The sequence below is a fragment of the Heteronotia binoei genome, chromosome 13 (assembly GCF_032191835.1).
Source record: "Heteronotia binoei isolate CCM8104 ecotype False Entrance Well chromosome 13, APGP_CSIRO_Hbin_v1, whole genome shotgun sequence".
Lineage (NCBI taxonomy): Eukaryota > Metazoa > Chordata > Lepidosauria > Squamata > Gekkonidae > Heteronotia > Heteronotia binoei.
In genome coordinates, this window is record NC_083235.1 from 40621498 (window position 1) to 40642640 (window position 21143).

The 21143-nt window shown below is 42.8% G+C and overlaps 1 protein-coding gene across 1 annotated transcript in view; it reads right to left on the reverse strand.

Annotated features, from left to right (window-relative positions):
* The window catches only part of TOM1L1 (target of myb1 like 1 membrane trafficking protein), a 79969-nt gene extending 59140 nt beyond the window's left edge, over nt 1–20829 (reverse strand). Inside the window, exons 1-3 of the mRNA XM_060253553.1 lie at nt 20634–20829; nt 17433–17517; nt 5683–5761 (exon numbers count right to left, since the gene is read on the reverse strand). Coding sequence (XP_060109536.1) covers nt 5683–5761; nt 17433–17517; nt 20634–20691 — 222 coding nt within the window. The 5' untranslated portion in view covers nt 20692–20829. The remainder of the gene's footprint in view (nt 1–5682; nt 5762–17432; nt 17518–20633) is intronic.
* Nucleotides 20830–21143: the final 314 nt, after the last annotated feature.

Sequence of the window (21143 nt, forward strand, 5' to 3'; positions counted from 1 at the left end):
ACTTTACATTAATTGCAAGACCTGGGTGTCATATCGGGGCAACCTAGCTTGTACCTAGATGATGCTGGTTGCTTATCAGACTAAAATTACCTGCTCACCTACGCTGATAAGTGGTCTTACACAACAAGTTCCGGATGCAACAGAGACTATGCAATGAGCAATCACATTCGTGCACGCGTGCATAACAAACAACAGTCAAACACCATGCCTAAGCCACAGAAGCTAGTAACACAATACCTAATACAAGTTTTCCCCCATCCCTGGAAGCTAACATATACATCCTGTTTGTTAAACTGTGCTCAGGGTGGTTCATGAGTTATACAACCAAAAGCCTTGAGTTATCACATGGACTGAGTTATCCCACAGCACAGAATCTGGCTTTTTCACCTTGCCCCTTGTTTAGGTGGAGCCATGGCTCAGTGGAGGCCCTGGGTTCAGCTCTTGACATCTCCAGATAAAAGGATCTCAGGTAACAGGTGCTGGAAAAGACCTTTTCAAGAGAGCCACTGCCAGCAATGGTAGACAAGGAAAGCTAAACATATCGATAGCTTGAATAGGTATAATGGGAAGCTTATTGTGTTCCTATATTCTTCCTGTACTATGAAAGCAATAGGATTTTACGTCTCACAGCTACTAAGAAAATGTAGAATTGCTACCTATCCACACTTTTTTAATGGACTGGCCTATTTTGGAAAATAGATAATTCAGTACATCCAAGGGATAAGTGCATTATCTCTTGGTAGGGCTTCATTGGAGCCACAATACTGAGGCCAAGGTGAAAGAGCACAAACTGGTAAACAAGTGCCATTAAATGCAAGGAGAAACTCAAACCAGATCCTTTGCCTGAAAAACTTTACATGCTTTGAGAAAGCTTACAAACTAAATTGAAATGCAGAACCACAATAATAAGACAGCAGAATCAGGTTTATTTGGAACCAGATTCAATCAGCCCTGCATTGTGGCTTCATTGCCTCTGGAGAAGGGTTCAGATCTTGAGCAACAGCAGAACTTTGGGGAAATGAAACTTTGTAGGGCTTAATTAACAATATTGCTAATCCCTCTTATTTCTGCTTAACTTAACATTAACAATGCTTTTGCAAAACAAATAAGAAGAATTTCATACAGCTGTACAATAATGAGAAACTGAAATAACTCTGCATATAATTTTTTCAAAAAAGGGATTACATTTTGTCACTATCTGTGGGTCTGCTATCCAGAAAAGACAGTCACACATTTCTGTCTATCACAAGCTCCAAAGCATAAATGGTTTAACTCTACAGGTTAGCCCATACTGCACCAAATCATTCATATTTAAAAGCACTGGCCTAAGTTACCACTTGGGCAGGAAAGTTAGGCAATACTGTATTGTTAGGCAACACCTGTGTCATGCTGGTTCAGAACAGTATCCATCTAGAAATCTGTTCTTTTCCCATCCAACTTCACAAGCAATGCATGAGGGCAACCATTTTCTCCTTATGACCGTATAACAGATATTTTTGACCCACACAAGTAGCAGTGACTAACAGACCATAGTATTTTCAACGCCTTATAAATGGTGCACTAGTGATCATCAAAAGATCCAAAAGTAAACAATTTCATGGGTAAATGACGATATCTTAAATCAGCTGCCTAACTATCCACTTTAACAGATAATCAGTCCTGTGGGGTTGAATCCAAGGTCAGTTCCAGTCAGGAGAGGGGGGACAATTTTGGCCAACTCTCCCCTCTCACTACAAACCTGAATTTGCTCCTTATGTAGACTAGTAAACTCCTGAAAATTTCAAGATGGAGCCTGGGGAGGACAGAGATCTCATTGGGGCACAATGCCATAGAGTTCACCTTTCAAAGCCTCCATTTTCTCCAGGGAAACTGATCTCTGTAGTCTGGAGATGAGCTGTAATTCTGGGGGGTCCCCAGGTCCCACCTGGAGGCTGGCATCCCTACACCTTATGTTGTTTCTGAGGATCTTGGGTAACCCCTCCCCCCCATCCAAGAGCAGCATTTCACAGAGCTGAATGGGCTGCAACTGGAGGCAGAAAAGTTCCATTCTGCTTTTAGAGGGACTTCCATTAGCAAAAAACAAACTTTGGATCCAAGCATGTATTCTTATTTTTAAAGGAATATTTCTCTTCATTTCTTCCATGCTGTACGTATCTATCAAGCTTCTTCTATGCAACTTTTTTTTAAAACAAACAAACCAACCCTGAGTTCATCCTTCCTTTTACTTTCTACTTTTTTCTTTTTGCTCAGTTGCCCTTCTCATGATCTTCTATGCCTTTTTTGGGAGGAGAACCAGACTGGCACACAATATTCCACTGAAAGGCATTTATGATGTCTGCTCTTTTATTTTAATTGACATCTAATTAAGTGTCTGTCTCAACCTGTTTTTCTTCACCATAAGACTTAAGATTAAATATATGACTACAACTGAGGGGAAACATAATAACCAGGTTTAGAAACATCTTTGGTGTTTTTTAAAGGTTTTCCTTGAAAACCCAGACAGCTAAAGAGTTCTGGGTAACTCATTCATGATTTTAACACTAGTTGCTGTAAACAGTCAGTGCTATAGGAATAGCATAGCTACTAGGATCTACAGCACTTATTTTTTGCTTTTTGTTATCTCAAGGATATCTAGAAGATGATTTATACATTTTTCACTCCCACATCACTTACCTGGTGTTTTTAGGGAGTCTTTTTTTGAATTATGACCTCAAGACCTGCCACAGTTATTTATAGCAATTCAGAGTCATCAGTGGTTAAGAACAGTTTTCTCAACAGACAATTGCTTTGTGCTTACTAATACTGAATCAGACTTTATGGAATGTCTTGATGTTGTTTTTTTTACTTGGATAAGAGGGCTTTCGAAATGTTTCAGAAAGATGCTTTAGTAAAGAAATATGGACCGTGCACTGTACTACTGTGTTTAGTATGCTTTGTCCGTTCGTGTAATCATGTACTTACTAGAATTTCTGCATTGTTTAATATGTCATGTTACTGCTGATGTTTTGTCTCAACTGTTTCAGATTCCTGCTTGTTTTTACTACATTTTCATGGATATCCCATCCTGTTGATTTTATTGACTTGCACCGTGTAATCTGTTTTCAGTTTCAGTGAAAAAGCTAGCAAATAAACAATATTATGGCACAATATTATGAAATTACCCATTCCTTTCCTAAGCAGTTCCCCTTTAGTATCTAGTTGAAGAGAACAGAAATTAGCCTTCTGCTAAATTAGATGCTAAATATCAGATAGGGTCTGGCAAGAAAGAGGTTCCATTGGTAAAGAACAGACCCCCTGCACAGGGCTCAAAGGTATCCTCTCTACTATGTCAAAGGTATCCTCTCTACTATGTGAAGGATATAAGAAATTATGAATGTGAAATGTCTTCAGAAACCGAACAATGGAATATTTAGGCTGAAATAAAGCATTGCTCACTCCTTCTAAAATACACTGGGGTCTCCAACCTTTTTGAGCTTACAAGCACCTTTGGAATTCTGATGCAGCAAATAAACGCACTATGCCTATGTCACCCAGAAGTGACACAGACATGTTGGTGGTGGTGGAGGGGGAGGGGTGTGTGCTCTGGTTTTTTGGAAAAAACTCTATGGTTAGAAGCTAAATCTACCATAGAGGTTTTGCTCACAAACCAGAGCACTGCTCCCAACATACCTACATCAATTTCAGGTGATGCAGGCATGTTGTGTTTATTTCTAGCTTACCCACATCTCCTGCCCACTGGTCCAATGGACCTGGCAAGCCTAGCCAAGAAAGAATAATTCTTGTAGGTACTACTGGGAGCACTGGCCCAGTTCTGTTTATTATAGTAGAAAGCCGAAAGTTCCAACAAAGAACCAAGTGGCATTCCACTAAACAGGACACAGAAAAGGCACTTTCTGTCTCATGAAGCTGAAGTATGGCGTGCCGGAAGTATGATGTGCCTTTGCACTGTCAAATTTTCAGAATGCATCACCAGTCAAGGCTGGCCCCAACAATTATAGTGTACCTTTTTTTTTTCTGCTATAAGGAAAAGGCTGATCAGGCAGAGTTCAATGGATTTCCCAAATCAAAACCAGAAACCAATGAGCATGAGTTAGTCTAGTGCGGGGTGTCAAACGTACAGCCCACAGGTCTGATCCATCCCCCAAAGGGCTCCAATCAGGCCCGCCAGCAAGTAGTCATAATCTGTTTCCTTCTTCCTTGCCTGTTTCTTTCAGTTGCTATTTTTTCTTTCTCTCCTGCGAGGAGGCAGCCAAGCAAAGCAGCCTCTCGCTCTTTCTTACCTCCTCCTCTCTCTTCTCAAAGGTAGGAGGAGCCTCAGCCAATGGAGAAGCTTGGCTTTGTAGCTCTGCTGTGTGGTTAAGTTTGCCAGGCTCAATCACTCACACTGCAGAGCTACTGAGTCAAGCCTCTCTTCCTTCTAGTGGCTGAGGCTCCTCCTCCTCCTCATCTCCTGGGGAAGGAGGGAATGAGAGAGAGCTTCCTTTGCCCAGTTCCCTGGATCCCACTGGAGAGATAAAGGAAAGCAGTTTTAAGACCAGCAACAAGGTATGACTTTTGGCCTTGCTACAAAGACAGTGTGCATGTGTTTTGTTGGGCTGTTATGGGTGCAACTGAGGTTGCCTTCCCCTTTATTCATGTTCTCACATTCCAGTCTTTCTCAACAGGAAAGAATACAAACTGTTTAGAAGAGGAATAACAAGCCAGGATTAGACTAAGAGTATGTGTCCACTCTTTATCCAGCACATTTCCTTTGATTTTTCTTTCACATTTTCCTTTGATTGATTGGGGATTTTGAATGTAGACGTCCCAGATAATAGGTTGGTACTGACCACTATACATGGATGTTTCTCTGTTCCCGTACTGCCTCATAGGAGCTACAGTTATTTTTCTAGAGAAGATTACAGTTTTGTAGATAAACACATAAAGCAACTTATGTACAAAAGCTCACAGTGCCCAGCCATTTCATGTTTTCCTCTGGGTTTTAGGAACAAAGCATTGATGATGAGATTTCTGTAATGACTGTCAATAAATCAAAAGTAGGTTTGCAACTTACAGATGCACACCTGAACAGCATATTCAAGCTAGCTACAGCTCAGACACTGTCTCCAGTTTTTGATGCAATAATTCAGAGTAAGAGGTGTCAGTTATCAGAGAATGTTAAACAAAATATTGCAAGTGTGCTAATGTTTTAAATATGTTTTATTTTAAGTAAAAAAATGTTTAATTGTGTTTGTCTATTCCCTTTTATAAAGTTTATATCTGTGCTACCTGGCATTACATTTTATGACACATATGGCCCAGCTTGACAAAGTCTTATTTATGTCAAATCTGTCCCTCATAATAAATGAGTTCATCCCTGGTCTAGTGTTTCTGTCTCTTTACTCATTCCCACATTCTGCATCCAAATCCTGCCCCTAACCTCATAGATTTTCCCCTCACTGGTGGTAACCAAGTCTAAGGAACTACATATTTCATTTTCAAAAATTGGGGCCACAAGGCAACAGAAAGCTTCTTACTGTGCTACCAACATAAGCATCCCTGTTTGTGGGACATTTCTACTCAAATAAGTTCACTCTAAGGCGCCAATTCTGAAAAATCCTGTGACCTTCAGTACATCACATATGCCAACGTTACTGCTGTTGTAAATTCTCTTTTCTGATGGAAAAAATGTGTTGTACTTACAGACAGCGTAAAACGAATCTCAACATGATTGCAGTTTTTGGACAGCCTTTTCTTTAATGCTCGGATTGCATCCTTGGGGCTAAAATAAAACCAGAGAAAAGCATTCATTTACTTACCTAGTAACAGTAAACTATGAGACCAGATCCCCCACCAATGTGGACAATTCCAGTAGTGAATGTAAATCCAACAGGAGTGAAACAATCTATATCTATCTATCTATCTATCTATCTATCTATCTATCTATCTATCTATCTATCTATCTATCTATCTATCTATCTATCTATCTATCTATCTCCCTCCCTCCCTCCCTCCCTCCCTCCCTCCCTCCGTGGGCAAATCTGGAAGTACCTAAATCTGTGGATCAGGCCCACACTGAGAAAAGAGATTTCTGCAAACTTAGGGGAAGCCCCAGGTTTGCAGAAAAATAAAAAAAAACATTTAAAAATACATGGGGGGTTAAATCCCCCAGTGCAAGTGTTCTCTGTGTGTGCAGTGCACTTACCAACCGCTCTGAGTCCGTTTGGAATGGGTGGGATATAAATTGAAAGTAAATAAAATAATAAAAAATAAAAAAGTGGTCTTATGGGTATTGTGGTGGTTTCTGGGGGCCCTGCCACCAACATGATAACTCTGAAGGCTCTGCAGACTGCCCTGCTGCCGCTGCTAGAGTGCTTAGAGAACAGCTGCAGGAGGGGGAAGAGGAATCAGGTGGGTAGCTGGGAGAGCCACTACTGCTGCTGCTGCTGGGGGGGGGGGGGAAGCGAGTGGGTAGAGACAAGAGAAGCATGCCAAGTGGACACACTATCTATCTATCTGTCTGTCTGGTGGTGGCACAGAGAGCAGAGCCTGAGAGGAGAATTACAGGGACCCACGTGTTATTTTTCCTGACCAAGCTGCATATATAGACTAGATCTGAGAAGTTTCATCCCAGGCCAAAAGTCTTCCTGCTTTCTCTCTTCTGCTCATCCCTTCAGAATTCTCCATTTACTTACTTTGAGAATCCATCAAGACCAATGCTTAGCATCTACATCTATGCAGTGGAACCCAAAGAAGGTACACTTTATGGCATCAACCCCTGCTTTCACAATCACATTCGCTGGTTTAAAAAGCAAACAAAAAGGGCTAGCCTAAATGTTCTCTCTCATAATCACAAAGATTGCCCTATCAAAAAATCCATGGCAGATTAAGCAAGACAAGGGGTGTTAACAGTAACATCCTGGCTCTCATCCAGTGTTAATTACAGGATGCTTCAGAGCAATCCATGCGATTTTTCAGCATGCTTGTAGACAACAACTGCATTCCGACTCTTGGGTGGATGTACTTTGGGGGGTGGCCATGCACACATTTATTTACCCATAAATAAGTATGGGTAAATGGTGAAGTGGAAGCAAGGAGGAAGCCATTCTACGTAGGATTGCTGTGTTTGTTTTTAAAATCAGCCTTAGGTGTTTGAGGGTGGAGGGAGAAGCAATGGGAGGGCTTCTAGTGTCCTGGCCCCACTGATGGCACCTGCGTTTTTTTTGGCCACTGTGTGACACAGAGTGTTGGACTGGATGGGCTACTGGCCTGATCCAATATGGCTTCTCTTATGTTCTTAAATAGTGTTCTATCGTTGGCTTCTGCCAGCAGATGAATATATTTCTTTTGTTTGGCTTTCCTCATTAAACCCCTCTTTGAACGTTGTACATGTTTCCATTATACTTATATATATATATATATTTCAATCTGAAATGTCTTAATGTTTGGAGTGTTTTGATGTTCACCATCTTGGGGACCCTGAAATGAGTGACAGGCCGTGTAGAAATGTTTTAAATAAATGAAATGACATGACTTGGCACAAATGGTCACATGGAGCTGGCTTATAGTAAATCAGACCTTTGGTACATCAAGATTAACATTATCTACTCAGACGGGCAGCAGCGCTCCAGGGTCACAGGCAGAACTCCTCCACATGACCTATTACTTGATCTTTTAAACTGAAGATGCTGGGGATCAAACCAGGGGCCACCTGCATGTAAAGCAGATGCTCTACATTTCAGCCACAGCCCCTCCCCAACAGATGAAGTGATCTTGCCTAATTCCCCTTTTCATTGCAGCATGACTTTTTGTCTGCAAGGGTTTTCTGACCCCTGCCAACAGCTTTACATTGGTCACAGGTAGCTTTTTGGGGGGGGGGGGGGAGGGCAGGGGAAACTTCCATTCCACTAGCAAAAATTTGGACTGTAAAATGCCATATTTTTAGTTGTCACCCTCCCCCTTTCCTCACTGTGTTTCTTAAATAACTAAACTAATGCAGATTACATCCTAAAATTATGGCTTACTCTTGGGGGAACGGATGCTTGCATGTAGATTCTATGATACCCCAGAAGTAAGTCTGCTATCCTTGTAAAGTACTGAATTGCCTGGGAGTGCCATAGTAAAATGTTCTGAAACTTATGGCTTATCATTTTGTTTTTTTCATTCTGAGAGGGTAAAGGATAGTATATGAATCTGAGTTAGATATTAGTAGTTTTGTAACAGAACAGAGGAACTATTTGGTTTAGACTGGCGTTGGGTTGTGACCTGACACCAGGCCGTGGAGCCCTCAACACCGGTCCACGGGGCCTCCAGACCCCTGGCCGCGCCTCCCTGTGCCTTCCCCCGCATTGCGCCTCCCTCCCCCGGGTCACACGCCTCTGCGCCTCCTTCTCTTACCCTTCCCCACCTCGGGCCGCAGGTCAGTTTCATACTGCTCAAAGCCCTTCTGCCCCGCCCCCGCCGATCGCCCGGAAATTGGCATGCAGCTCATTCCACGCCAGGCCAAGCCGGAAGGAGCTCAAACAGACCACAGTCGAAAAGGGTGCATGGCTCCTCCCTCCTTGGCACTTCCTTCCCATCCAGGAAGTGTCAGGGAGAGAGGAGCCACGCACTCTTTTCGGCCACGGTCTGAACTGAAAAACAAACTCAAATTAAAATCTTCCCATTGTCAAGAGTAGAATATTTCTACTGTAATACCTTCTTCTCTACACACTGGAGAATTTAGATACTTTTCCATTTTGATGAATAAGTCATTCAGCTTTGTCTTGCTGGATACTGGGAGGAACCTGTCCAATTACACATGTCAAATCAATGTCCTTTTTTTAAGAATCACAAGATTCCATGGACTGTGTATGATCAAAATAGCTGATTTTTTACAACCCAATAACAGGTCATTCTATATAAAATATCCAAGCAGTATCTACCTAAAACAACAGGTTTCATGAACGTTAGTAAACTCGACAATACAAATCAGAGGTTACAAAAATTGGTATGGGATTTGAAAGCAGGCTGATCTTTAAAACTTAAGTCAAATGAACAAGTCAGAGAGAGGATAAAAAGTTATGCCATCTTCTTCAAAACAATGGAAGTGGCTGGACTGGAAAATCCAGGCAGAGTTTATATACCTTACCAACACTGGCAGAGTTTCTCCTAGCCTAAATCATTTCAGGCAGCAAGTGGGTGAGGGTTGGATGACGGAATGCTCCTCCACGGGGGGGGGGGGGGGGACCCTCCCTTTAAAAGGAAAAGTAACACATAAAGAAGAAAGACTAATGTCTGTCCCAGGTAAATTAGTAGAAAAGGTAACCAAGGATAGAATTGTCCAAGTGGGCAGCTGTCTTGATCTGAAGCAACAGAACAAAGTAGGAATCAAGTTTCACCTTTAAGAGCAAAAAAGTTTTATTCAGAATGTAAGCTTTTGTGTGCTAGAAGCACACTATCAGACAATAGGATGGAATGACCAACAGTCCTAAATATAGAGAAAGTGGGCAACAAATTATTATGCAAAATCATGGAGATGTTTGTTAGCAGATTAAAAGAAGCACAATTTGGGGTCAGGTGATCGTTAGTTTATGTTAACTGAGCTGCATCAATAAGGGGGCAATATAAGTCAGAATAGCAGATGTCATTAGGTGTGAAGTGCCATAAATAACTATCTGTTGTAATGTTAGCTCTGGGTTTAAAATGAGGGCATTAGTTTCTCAAGTTTCTCATTAGTTTCTCAATTTAAACATGTAACACACGCATAAAAATCATTCTAGTTTGCCATTAGAAAGAAAAAAAAGAATACATTCAGATACAGTGGAAGATGGATAATGAGATAAACAGCCAATGTCTCTTATTTGAGTATGTCAATACAAAAAAACATTCTGATACACTATTCTAAAAGAGAAATACATTAGAATACTGTGGATATATAGCTATACTCAGTGAGAGTGAGTTTAGCATATACAATGGGATAAAAAAACCAATATCCCTGTTCTGTCCTGGGAAGGTGTTTGTTCCTAGTTTCAGCAATTTCTCTCTCCATTCTGTTCTTGAAGTTCCTTTACAGTAAAACAGCTACTTTAAGGTCACCCATAGAATGCTCTGGAAGGTTAAAGTGTTCTCCCACAGGTTTCTTAGTTCTGTAATTCCTGATGTCAGATTTGTGACCATTTATCCTTTGGCGTAGGATTTGTTTATCTCGTTACATATACTAGCCCATCTTCCACTATATTTGAATGTATTCTTTTTTTTCCCTTTCTAACGGTAAACTAGAATGATGTTTATATGTGTGTTACATGTTTAAATTAAACCTCTTGAGAAACTAATGCCCTCATTTTAAACCCAGAGCTAACATTACTAAAGATTTTTTTAAAACTCCTTAAAATAAAACATGCTGAAGACATTAACACTTGTTGGTCTTAAAGGTGCTTTCTTTGTATTTCTCCCAGGGGATCCAGGGAACTGGGCAAAGGAAGCTCTGCCTCTTTCCCTCCCTTCCCAGGGGACCAGGAGGGGGAAGTGCCTCAACCAAAGGAGAAAATCAAGGTTTTGCTCTGTAGCTCCTGTGCGATTGACCAAGACTTGCAAAGCAAGCTGAGATGCAGAAGGAAGCAAGATATAGGGAGAAGGAAGCAGACAAGAGCCAGTTGCTCGGGGGACTGATAAGAGCCCTATGGGGGCCTGATTCGGCCCTCAGGACGCATGTTTGACAACCCTGTAGACAATGGTGACCTGATAGGCATTATATACCTGTACTTTCAAGGTACCTCACCAAAGACACCTGAGTAAACTTAGCTGTCATAGGATAAGAGAATGGGTTCTCTTATGGATTAAAAACTGGTTAAATGATGGGAAGCAAAGCCTGGGAATCAATGGACAGTTCTTATAATGGAGAAATGTAAGCAGTGGGGTCCCACAAAGATCGGTTTTGGGACCGGTGCTATTTAATGTATTCATCATGATCTGGGTGAGGAGTATTACGGCCAAGTTTCCAGAAGACAAAAGATTATTCAGGATGTTGAAAACCAAGGCTGGCTGTGAAGAGCTCCAAGAGGACTGCCACAAACTGGGTGAGTGGTTAACAATGTGGCAGATGAAGTTCAGTGTTGGTAAGCATAAGACGATGCACATTGGGACCAAAAAATCTCAAATCCCAACTTCGAGTCTAGGCTAATGGGATCTGAACTTGCTGAGAATTAGAGGGGGAGAGACCTTGGGGTCCCAGTGGATAGCTTACTGAAAGTATCAACCCAGTTTGCTATAGGGTGAAAAAGGCAAACTCTACATTAAGGATTATTAGAAAAGGAATTGAGAATAAAACAGTAGATATTGCAATACCCCTGTATAGATCTATGGTGCAGCCTCATTTGGAATTCTGTGTACAGTTCCAGTCAGTATATCACCAAAAGGACACTGCAGAACTGGGAAAAGTACTGAAGAGAACAACCAAGATGATTAGAGAGTTGGAGCACCTTTCCTATGAGGAAAGGCTGAAGAGTCTGGGACTTTTCAGTTTATAAAAGAGACAACTAAGGGGGAACATGAGAGAGGTTTATAAAACAATACACTGGATGCAGAGAATTGACAAAGATGAAGATTTCTTCCAAAATAGCAGAACTCAAGGGGCATCCAATGAAACTGATGGGCAGTAGGTTCAGGATGGAAAAAGGAAATACTACTTTACACAAAGTGTGATGAAAATGTGGAATTTCCTGCCAGAGGATGTAATGATGGCCACAGGAATAAACAGCTTTAAAAGGGGATTAGATAGATTCATGGAGGATAAGTCTATCAATGGCTACTAGCCATGGTGATGAAGAAGAACCTCCACACTCAGAGACACTAACCACTGAATCCCAGAGCAAGGAGGCAAAGGTCCTGGCTTTTATGCCCTGTTAGCCCTCCAGAGGAAATGGTTGACTACCGTGTGACACAGGATGCTGGACTAGATGGATCACTGGTCTGATCCAGCAGACTCTTCTTATGTTCTTAAAGCTAGCATTTTGATACATTAAATTTCTATTTGCAGAAAGGGGTGTTTTTTGTGAAAGTGCACTGCAGCTGGCAACGCCTTCTTCCTTATGCAGTTTAGGAAAACAATTCTGCTTCATAAACTGGCTGTTAAATCAATATTTCAATAATGTCTTAGCACAACCACAAGAAGTGGAAACTTAATTTTGTATTTAACGCCCCAAACTGTGATCATCGTGATTCCACGTCAGCAATCATTCTTGGGGGAGGGGGGGGAAATGCAGATGGGGGGGGGGATAAGGAAAGGCAATCCTCAGAATTGCCCTGAGTATATCCCACCATCCCAATAGTGTAAGTTATTTGGCAAACAATAATTGGATGATTACTGCTGATTATGCTTCTTTCACAGGGTGCACAAGACAAGAGGAAAAATCCCACATTAACTTCTGAGGTGAGTGTTGCTTTTCCTTGGTTACCTTTTTTCCTCTCCAGGTGATACACAGGTCTCTCCACTACAGGCATCAACACATCATCATATGACAAATACACAAAGAGGTTTTTCAGGATTTGTCACTGACTGCTGCAGAAATGTCTTTATTGTGCCAATGGGGGAGGCAGGCTAGATCTGGGTGCCTGCCACTTCAGACAACAGCTGCCCTTCTTCCTTACCTTTTGGGCTGTCAGCTTTTTAAAGTGAGAAAAAGATAGACCAGAATGTATTAGCTGGCTAAAGAGAAAAACTGAAGGATATGTCTCCAGGCAAGCCAAGCAGAGATGGGGTTTTAGAGGTCAATTAACAACAGGGGAATTTGTTTGGAAACAATAATCTGTGAAGGAGAAGCTGGGTAGAATTTGATTGTGTTGTGGATGAATTAATGGCAGGGGAATTGACTGTGGGGGGGGAGGAGGTCTGGGTTTCAGACCCTTCCCCTTTGCAGGTCACTGGTGGTCTGAGACAGCTCTGGAGCATCTCATATGTTCATCGGTTTGTACCTGGTCAAATGACTGATGCACTGGAGCAGGAAATGTAGGGCGGGTCTGAGGCTTTGGGGGTCCATTTAGCAAGAGGTTGCAAACAACTGAAGTCAAATGCTTTTGGAAAGCCCATTTGGAAGTCAACAGTATTCACCCACCCACTGTTTGCTTCCAGTATTAAGAGGTATACTGCCTCTAACTGTGGAGGTTCCACTTAATTCCTGTGATTTTTTGGGGGGGAGGGTGCTTCCATCAACCGTGAGAAAAGCAGGCTGAGGAATTTTGGATGGTGGCCCAATGGGAAGCCATGACAGGAGTGGCATGGAAGAAGTGTAACGATCCACAAGCACACTATGCCAGACGGATTGAAAGTTTTATTTATTATTTATTGATTGATTTGATTTGTATCCCGCCCTCCCCACCGAAGCAGGCTCAGGGCGGCTTTTCCTGGGCTTTGTTGGGACAAAAGTGGGGCTTTTCCTGGGCTTTGCTTGAACAAACACCAACAGCCAACAATCAGCAGAGGAAACGAAACTAAAGTACAGCACAGGCTTTTTGACCGTAAGGGATCAGGGGAAAATAACAGTGCAATAAGAAGAAGAATTGCAGATTTATACCCTGCCCTTCTCTCAGAATCAGAGACTCGGAGCAGCTTACAGTCTTCCATATCTTCTCCCCCCACAACAGACACCCTGTGAGGTGGGTGGGGCTGAGAGGGCTCTCACAGCAGCTGCCCTTTCAAGGACAACCTCTGTGATAGAAATGGCTGACCCAAGGACATTCCAGCAGGTGCAGGTGGAGGAGTGGGGAATCAAACTCAGTTCTCCTAGATAAGAGTCCACGCACTTAACCACTGCACCAAACTGGCTCTTCTTATGTTTCCAACTCCCTAAGGGAATAACATAACATAACAGAGAGCACTTGAACAGAGAGCACCCCACATTTGGGTGGCACCAGTTGTCACAGGCTGCCATGCAAAGTCACTGACTCTTTCAGCAAAGATGGCCTGCTGCAGGAGTAGAGGTTTCTCAAAGAACAGCACCTTTGATTTATCACAATGCAAGCTACCCCGTTATACTGTCACTGATGACTCTTCTGTTAACGGTAGATATCTCAGTGGACCATCTAAATTAACCATTAGGATCAAGGCACAGAAAGCACTACTACTTTGCTGTATACAATGCAAGACACCAGCCTTCAGCTACGTGATTTTGTACTCTTATCTGGTAGAGAGGTATTCGCTGCCTTGTTGAGAGCAACTTTGCAAGTGACAATTTCCAAGCAGATATAATTTCAGTCCAAGCTGTGTTAATCTGTCTGTAGCAGTAGAAAAGAGCAAGAGCCAAGTCACACCTTAAAAACGAACTAAATGTGTGACATTTTGAGCTTTCGTGAGTCATTGCTCACTTCTTCAGGATTGTGACTAGTTGTCAGTTTCAAATAGTGCAAGTCACACTGATTCTTCTCCCCCTGCCTCCACTGTGCTGTATCTAAAGAAGTGAGCAATGACTCACGAAAGCTCATACCCTACCATACATTTTGTTAGTCTTTAAGGCGCATACCCTACCACAGATTTTGTTAGTCAAGGTGCTACTGGACTCTTATTCTCTTGTACAATTTCAGTCCAGAAACATCACATGCACCCAGGGCTTTTTTTCTGAGCAGGAACGCAGTTCCAGCTGCCTTAGTGTCAGGGGATGTGGCCTAATAAGCAAATGAGTTCCCGCTGGGCTTTTCCTATAGAGTACTATGTGGAACAATGGTGACATCAGGGGAGTGGCCTAATATGAAAATGAGTTCCTGCTGGGCTTTTTCTACCAACCCCCCCTGCATGCACCCAAAAGACACCTGCACACCAATTTCACTCTTCTCAACACCTTTTTCTTGTGGCTTCATTTCCTAGGGAGGTACAATTGCTGTCTGAGAGTCTGATAGCATTTTCTGCAGTTGGTGGCAAAGACAATGGATGGAAGAGAGTAGTCTTTGGCTAACCTTGCTGCTTCCAACTTGCCTCAGCTCCCTCATCCTTTCCATCAGGCGAAATAAACCAATGAGTGTTCAAAAGTACACCATCAGCAGTGTGGGGAGGGGATTAACCTGAGCAACAGTTGAGAAGTTTGTTTTGCTTCATCCATACCTTCCGTCAGGGCTCATTTTGTAGAAAAATAGGTGGTGGAGCTCATCCAGGGATTGTTATGCAGCTGCACCTACTATTCAATGGACAAGAAGGTGGAACTCTCAGGAGGAGGTGGAACTCTCAGAAAGGTTTAGGAGCTGTGCTCCTGTGAGCTCCCACTGAATCTGAGGCCTGCCTTCCATTTTCTGAAGTCTATTAAGTTCAAAGTAAGAAGGTACAGTTGTTTTATTAAACAGGAGTATTGCAACAACTTGAAGGCTATCAAAATTTTATTCCAGCATAAACTTTTACAGGGTAGAGTTTATGCCATTATGGAAATGTGGTCTGTTGTTAAGGTGCCACAGGACTCCTCTTTGTTTTTCTGCCCTCAATTGATGACATGGCTTCCCCTTTGAAATTACATCTTTTTAAAGACTGATTCTGAGAAGAGAAAAAGTACTATTTTCAAAGCTATACCTATTTCACTGGTACAGAAAACAAACAAACATGAGCGCAGGATGTCTATTTCCCCCATTACAGCTACCGTAATAGAGTATATTTTGAAGATATGCATTTGAACGATTCCATGTTTTTATGAAGTTTAACTGAACATCCACAAGTATTGCTTCCTTGTAACTATGTTACGGAGATGTTCATTCTCTGATACGCCATTGAGAGAAAGCCTATGTGGGCCAACTCAGAAGTAAGTCTCATGTTACTCAACATGAATGCCTGTAGGGCTGCAGCCTTTGTTTTGCATAGGGTTGCCAGCTTAGCTCTGGCAAATGGCAGGTAGTGGAGAGGGGCAGAGAGATGTAAATATGTGGAGTGCTGACACGACCATGTCATTCTGGTATGACCATGGGGTCTCACTGCTGCATTGCTTGCATGTTGAGAGCATTATGCCAACTTTAGAAGTGAAAGCTTTGTTCCAGATAAAAGAGAAATGACTGGCTGCTCCATATAAGAAAAGTATATTGCAACAATGAGTGGTTCCTTCATGGAGAGTGTTTTGGCCAGCAATGAGAGGGAAGGCTTTGCACATGTTTTGTTTTTTTTAAAAAAAGATACTGGCTTACTCCTTCACTACATACAGTTCAACAAGACGACATTAACAATACTGATGAAGTGGCAACACAAAACGCGTCTATTATTGTAACTAGTTAATTGGATACTGTATGACTAAACAACAATGAGCTCTGCTGTAAATGGAAAATTGTTTATGTCTATTTTTGTGAAATTCATAAGTAAAAGTATAGTAGTCTATATATATCACAGTTATGTTTTGTGTCTCGTAGTGTATTTCAACTGTAATCCCATAATTATTCTTTTGCTTTTGTGACCCTGGAAGTGACATTGCACCACATATGTTTCTGCTTGTACACAACAATGCTGTTTATACAAACTGATAATAAAACCACCTTTCTTGCTGAGAGCAAGAAAGGAGAAAGTTTCCATCTACAACTTCCATATTTTTTTTTCCTAACTGGCAAAAACTAAGATATACTTAGGCACGTTGCTGTGCTGCATCCTGCAGTTCCATAGTTGTAATTATTGTTTCAAAAGAAAAAAAGCAAGTATGCCAAAAAGGCATAATTGTATATATTAAATTATACAGAATACATTTCAACATTTCATAATAATCAAATATACCTAAGGATTTAAGAAAGTAAATACTGCATATGTTTGCCAACTGAACACCACGGAAACAGTTGAATACACTACTTCACTGTTCATTTTATACAGATATTTGTTCACTGTGTATTACATCCTCTATTTGATCTCAGTTTCCAGGGACATCTGATTTCCAATGCAGAAGTTCCTGCTGGTGATTACAGCGCATCCAGGAGGACAAATTATGGGTCAGTAATGATGAACCATGAGCTCCCGGGCTTCACATGTTACCTGTTAAAACTGTACACATATATGTAATGTGCATCTCCAACAGTGGCCCAGGAACCCAGGATTGGCTGCAAATCTCTGGGGCTTGCCTCTGCAGAATACTAGACAACATTTTTAACCATCCCCAGCAGCCATACCATAATATGCAGGAAGCAGCAGGTGCAGCTTTTTAGCAACATAAACCTCCTTGCCTCTTAGCACTCGCTCAGATTGCACAATGTCCCTTCTTAAATCCTCACATTACCTTCCTGTCCAGTCGCTACTTTAATTTAGACAGCAGCAGAACCGCCCCACTCCTGCCTTCATAAGAGGCTGTCCTAAATACTGAAATGCAGCTCAGAGTTTGTTTTACAAGATTAGACAGCAAAGCAGGAGGTGACAAAAGTCTACCGAGAATTTCTTTATCTCAGTACAAAGTCTCCCAATTTTTCATACCGGATGGATGATCAGGGAGCCTGTGTTCCCTGGAAAGCAACTTTCCAAAGAACATTAAGACACTTACCCTTCTTCAGTCGTATTAATAATATCACAGATGTGCATGAACTGTCCCCACTCTTCTGTCTGCAGTGTTCCAAAAGTGGCTTTTTCTGCAGAAGGGGGCAAAAAGGGTTCTTTCACATAAAAAGTCACAACAAAATGCAGACACAAGCCACTAACAGAGGAAAACATAAAATGCTTTTTTTATTCCTTTCAAATTACTCAGGAGGAGAGTTCTGATTTAAGGCAATCAGGTTTCAAAATTGACCAAAGCCTCTGGGAAACTGACCAAAGCCTCCCTGGAAACAAAGGCCCAGATGAGCATCCAGCAGGAATGGTTTAAGCCTAGTAAGTCCAACTGACATCAGGTTAGTTGAAGTGGCTTCTCACCATTCGGGTTCTATGACACACCAAAGCAGGTTAGAGCAAGGGTCCCCAACCCCTGGGCCGTGGATCGCTACTGGTCCATGGCCTGTTAGCAACTGGGCTGTGAGTTATATAATTATTTCATTATATATTACAATGTAGTCAGAAAAAAAAGAAGGCAACATTGGATTTAAAGCCTGCCCTCCACTCCAAATTTCAGCGTCTCAGAGCGGCTCACAATCTCCTTTACCTTCCTCCCCCAACAACAGACACCCTGTGAGGTGGGTGGGACTGAGAGAGCTCTCCCAGAAGCTGCCCTTTCAAGGACACTTCTTGTGAGAGCTATGGCAGCTGCAAATGGAGGAGTGGGAAATCAAACCTAGTTCTCCCAGATAAAAGTCTGCACATTTAACCACCACACCAAACTAATAGAAATAAAGTGCACAATTGTATCATCCCAAAACCATCCCCCCAACCCCCCGGTACATGGAAAAATTGTCTTCCACAAAACCGGTCCCGGGTGCCAAAAAGGTTGGGGACCACTGGGTTAGAGGATGCACACAGGCATGGAAGCTTTGGGAAGGGGCACCAAACACCTGCAAGTGAACATTTGGGGGAGTTGGCTCTGGAAGTAAGTCTCACGTTACTCTATGGAGCTTATTCCCAGGAAAGTATTCCTGGAATTAGGATGACTAGAAGTAGTGCCAAGCTTAGTGCTGGCCTAGGACCAGGGAGTTCTGAGTTCAAAACCTCAGTCATGAATCTCACAGGCTGTCCCACAGCCATTCTCTTTCAGCCTAACCAATCCCACACTGCTATTGTGAAGATTAAATGGATATGGAGAAATCCATATACACTGCCCTAAACTGTTCAGAGGATGGGCAGGATTCAGATTTTGACAGACTATTTCTTGAGCAAATTTAGGCAAGAGCAGCTTGTCAAAGAGGAGTGAGAGCCAGAGTAGTGTACTTGTTAGCGTGTCAGACTAGGTCCTGGGAACCAGGTTCAAATCCCCACTCCCCCAAAGAAGCTTGCTGGGTGACCATCGGCCTGTCATATATGCTCAGCCTAACATACTTCACAGGTTTATTGTGAGGATAAAATAAAGATGAGGGGAATGATCCAGGCTTATATGTGTCTCCACTGGAGAGAAAGGTAAGGTATAAATGAAAAAAATATATCCATAAAACTAGAAAGCTATTTGAGCAACTATGAAAGGCAATGAACCTTGCCTCAGATAATTCATTAGTAAAAATCTGGACAGGTCTGCTTATGGACAAGACCAGAAAATGACAAGAACTTTACAATCTTTAATCATCTTTATCATACTTATTGAAAATATTTATTAGTCACCTTTCTTCCTCACAGAGCTCAAAGTGGCTTACAATATTAATAAAACACATCTTAAAAGACAACATTTTAAATATTTTATTTATTACTCAAGGGGGTTAAAGAGGAGCAAAACTATCTTGTTCAATATGTGAGAAGTGGGGATTCTAACAAACATTAGTTGTGAATACACAAGGCTCAGTGAGAGGCAATGTCATTTGATGGTTAGCACGCCAGACTGAGGAGATCAGGGTTCAAATCCCCTCTCAGCCCGCTACCCCTCACAACAATTTTGGCCCATTTGCACTCTCTTTCTCTCCCAGCCTCACCTATCTCACAGGCTTTAAAAATGCAGAAAAAACCCAGAGAACCACGTACTCTACCCTGAATTCATTGAAGCTGAATCAGATAAAAATTTAATGATGAGAGACAGATAAATGAATAGCGGCAGTTATTCCTAATTAATTAGTCAAAAGGTCTAAGGAGGAAGTTGTTAAATGGTCACCAATTGACTGAAAGTTGTTGATCTTTGAACTATGTCAGATGGCAGATCCCCATTCTGCGGGTTCATTTTCTATGGCACACAAACAGGAGTGCCAATCTCCCCCCACCAGCAATATTCCCTGCTCTCCATCAGTCATATTGGGGGCTCAAGGCAGCACACCCAGTGCATCCTGAGCACTGGAACTGCACAGATCAGAAATGTTGAAACTGCATTCCCCATTTTGTCTTTCCATATCCCGTACAGAAGTGCTAAGCACAGCAGCTCTCAGATCCTGAACTGCTGGCTGATGTTCTTTGCTGACCTCAATGCCCTTGCTTGCTACTGATAAGGGGTTTGTTTTTGTTTTTTTTCCTTCTGGCAAGGCACCTATGCTTCGCCTGTAATAAGTTTAGCATGCATCTTACACTAACAGGGAAAGCTGCTTCCAATGAAATATTTCCCCATCACGCTACTGTTAAAAAAAAGTAGGAATCTTGCCAGGTGGGAAAAACACCCTGGTTGGCCCAGTAATGGTAAACAAGAACACAGAGCCATGGCAGAGTTGGCTGGAGACTATCATCCCTGAAGAGACCAACAGTAGCAGCTGGGTTACTGCTACCTGGAGTGCCTTGACAACATCAAAAGCGGGCTAGAAGTCTTCAGAAACCAATGTGATTACAGCTAGGCCCGGGAAGAAATGAGTTCAAATCCCCACAGCAACTTCTTTGGGGACCTTGAGACAGTCCATTTCTCTCTCAGCCTAACAACTCACAAGAGTTGTTTGGAGGATAAAAGAGTGACAAAGAGAACCAGAGGCGCTACCCAAGTTCCTTGTGGAAGGGCGAAAAGAAAACGGAATTTTAAAATACAATTAATAAATAAGAAAACCATTGGCTTCTCAGAAAACTGGAGTGTTATTCATAGGATTCCCCCCCCCTTTTTTTTTCTCATGTAAGACGGTCGTTTTAGAGTTTCCCGATCGGAGAAGTTCAGGGCAAGCCCGCTGAAGGGAGAAGCGGCGGGGATGTCAGGCGGCGGACCGCTTACCTATCAGGTGGCCCACAGCGGTGCCGAAGGGATCTTTCTGGCTCTTCCCAAAAGCCATACCGAGTTACCAGAAACGCCCTCCTCCAAAAGCCGTCTCCCCTGGTCGCCCGCCACTAGCCGCAGCCTCCTCGGGTCAAGAGCCCCGGCGCTAACTGAGCTCCCCGCCCGGTTCGGGAGAGGCGGAGCCTGGCCGCCGCCTCCAGGTGCTCGCCCCGCGGAGCGTCCCACTGGCCCAGCGTGGCGGATCACGTGCCGCGCTGGGCTCGAACAGCCGTGCCCGGGCTCTGCTGCTGGGGGGCGAGCGGCGCGTTACAGCAGGCACAAGCAACTCCGGCCGCTGCTCTCCCCGCCCGCCAAGACTCTGGGGAAAGGAAGGAGGCAGAGCGCCCCGCCCTCAGCCTCCTCGGCGACTCAGCTCGCCCAAGGTGCTCGGCGTGAAGCTGCAGCAAAATCCGAATTCAGCCGAAGGGGCTTGAGGTGCAACTAGGGCTGCGAACGACTCTTTGGCCC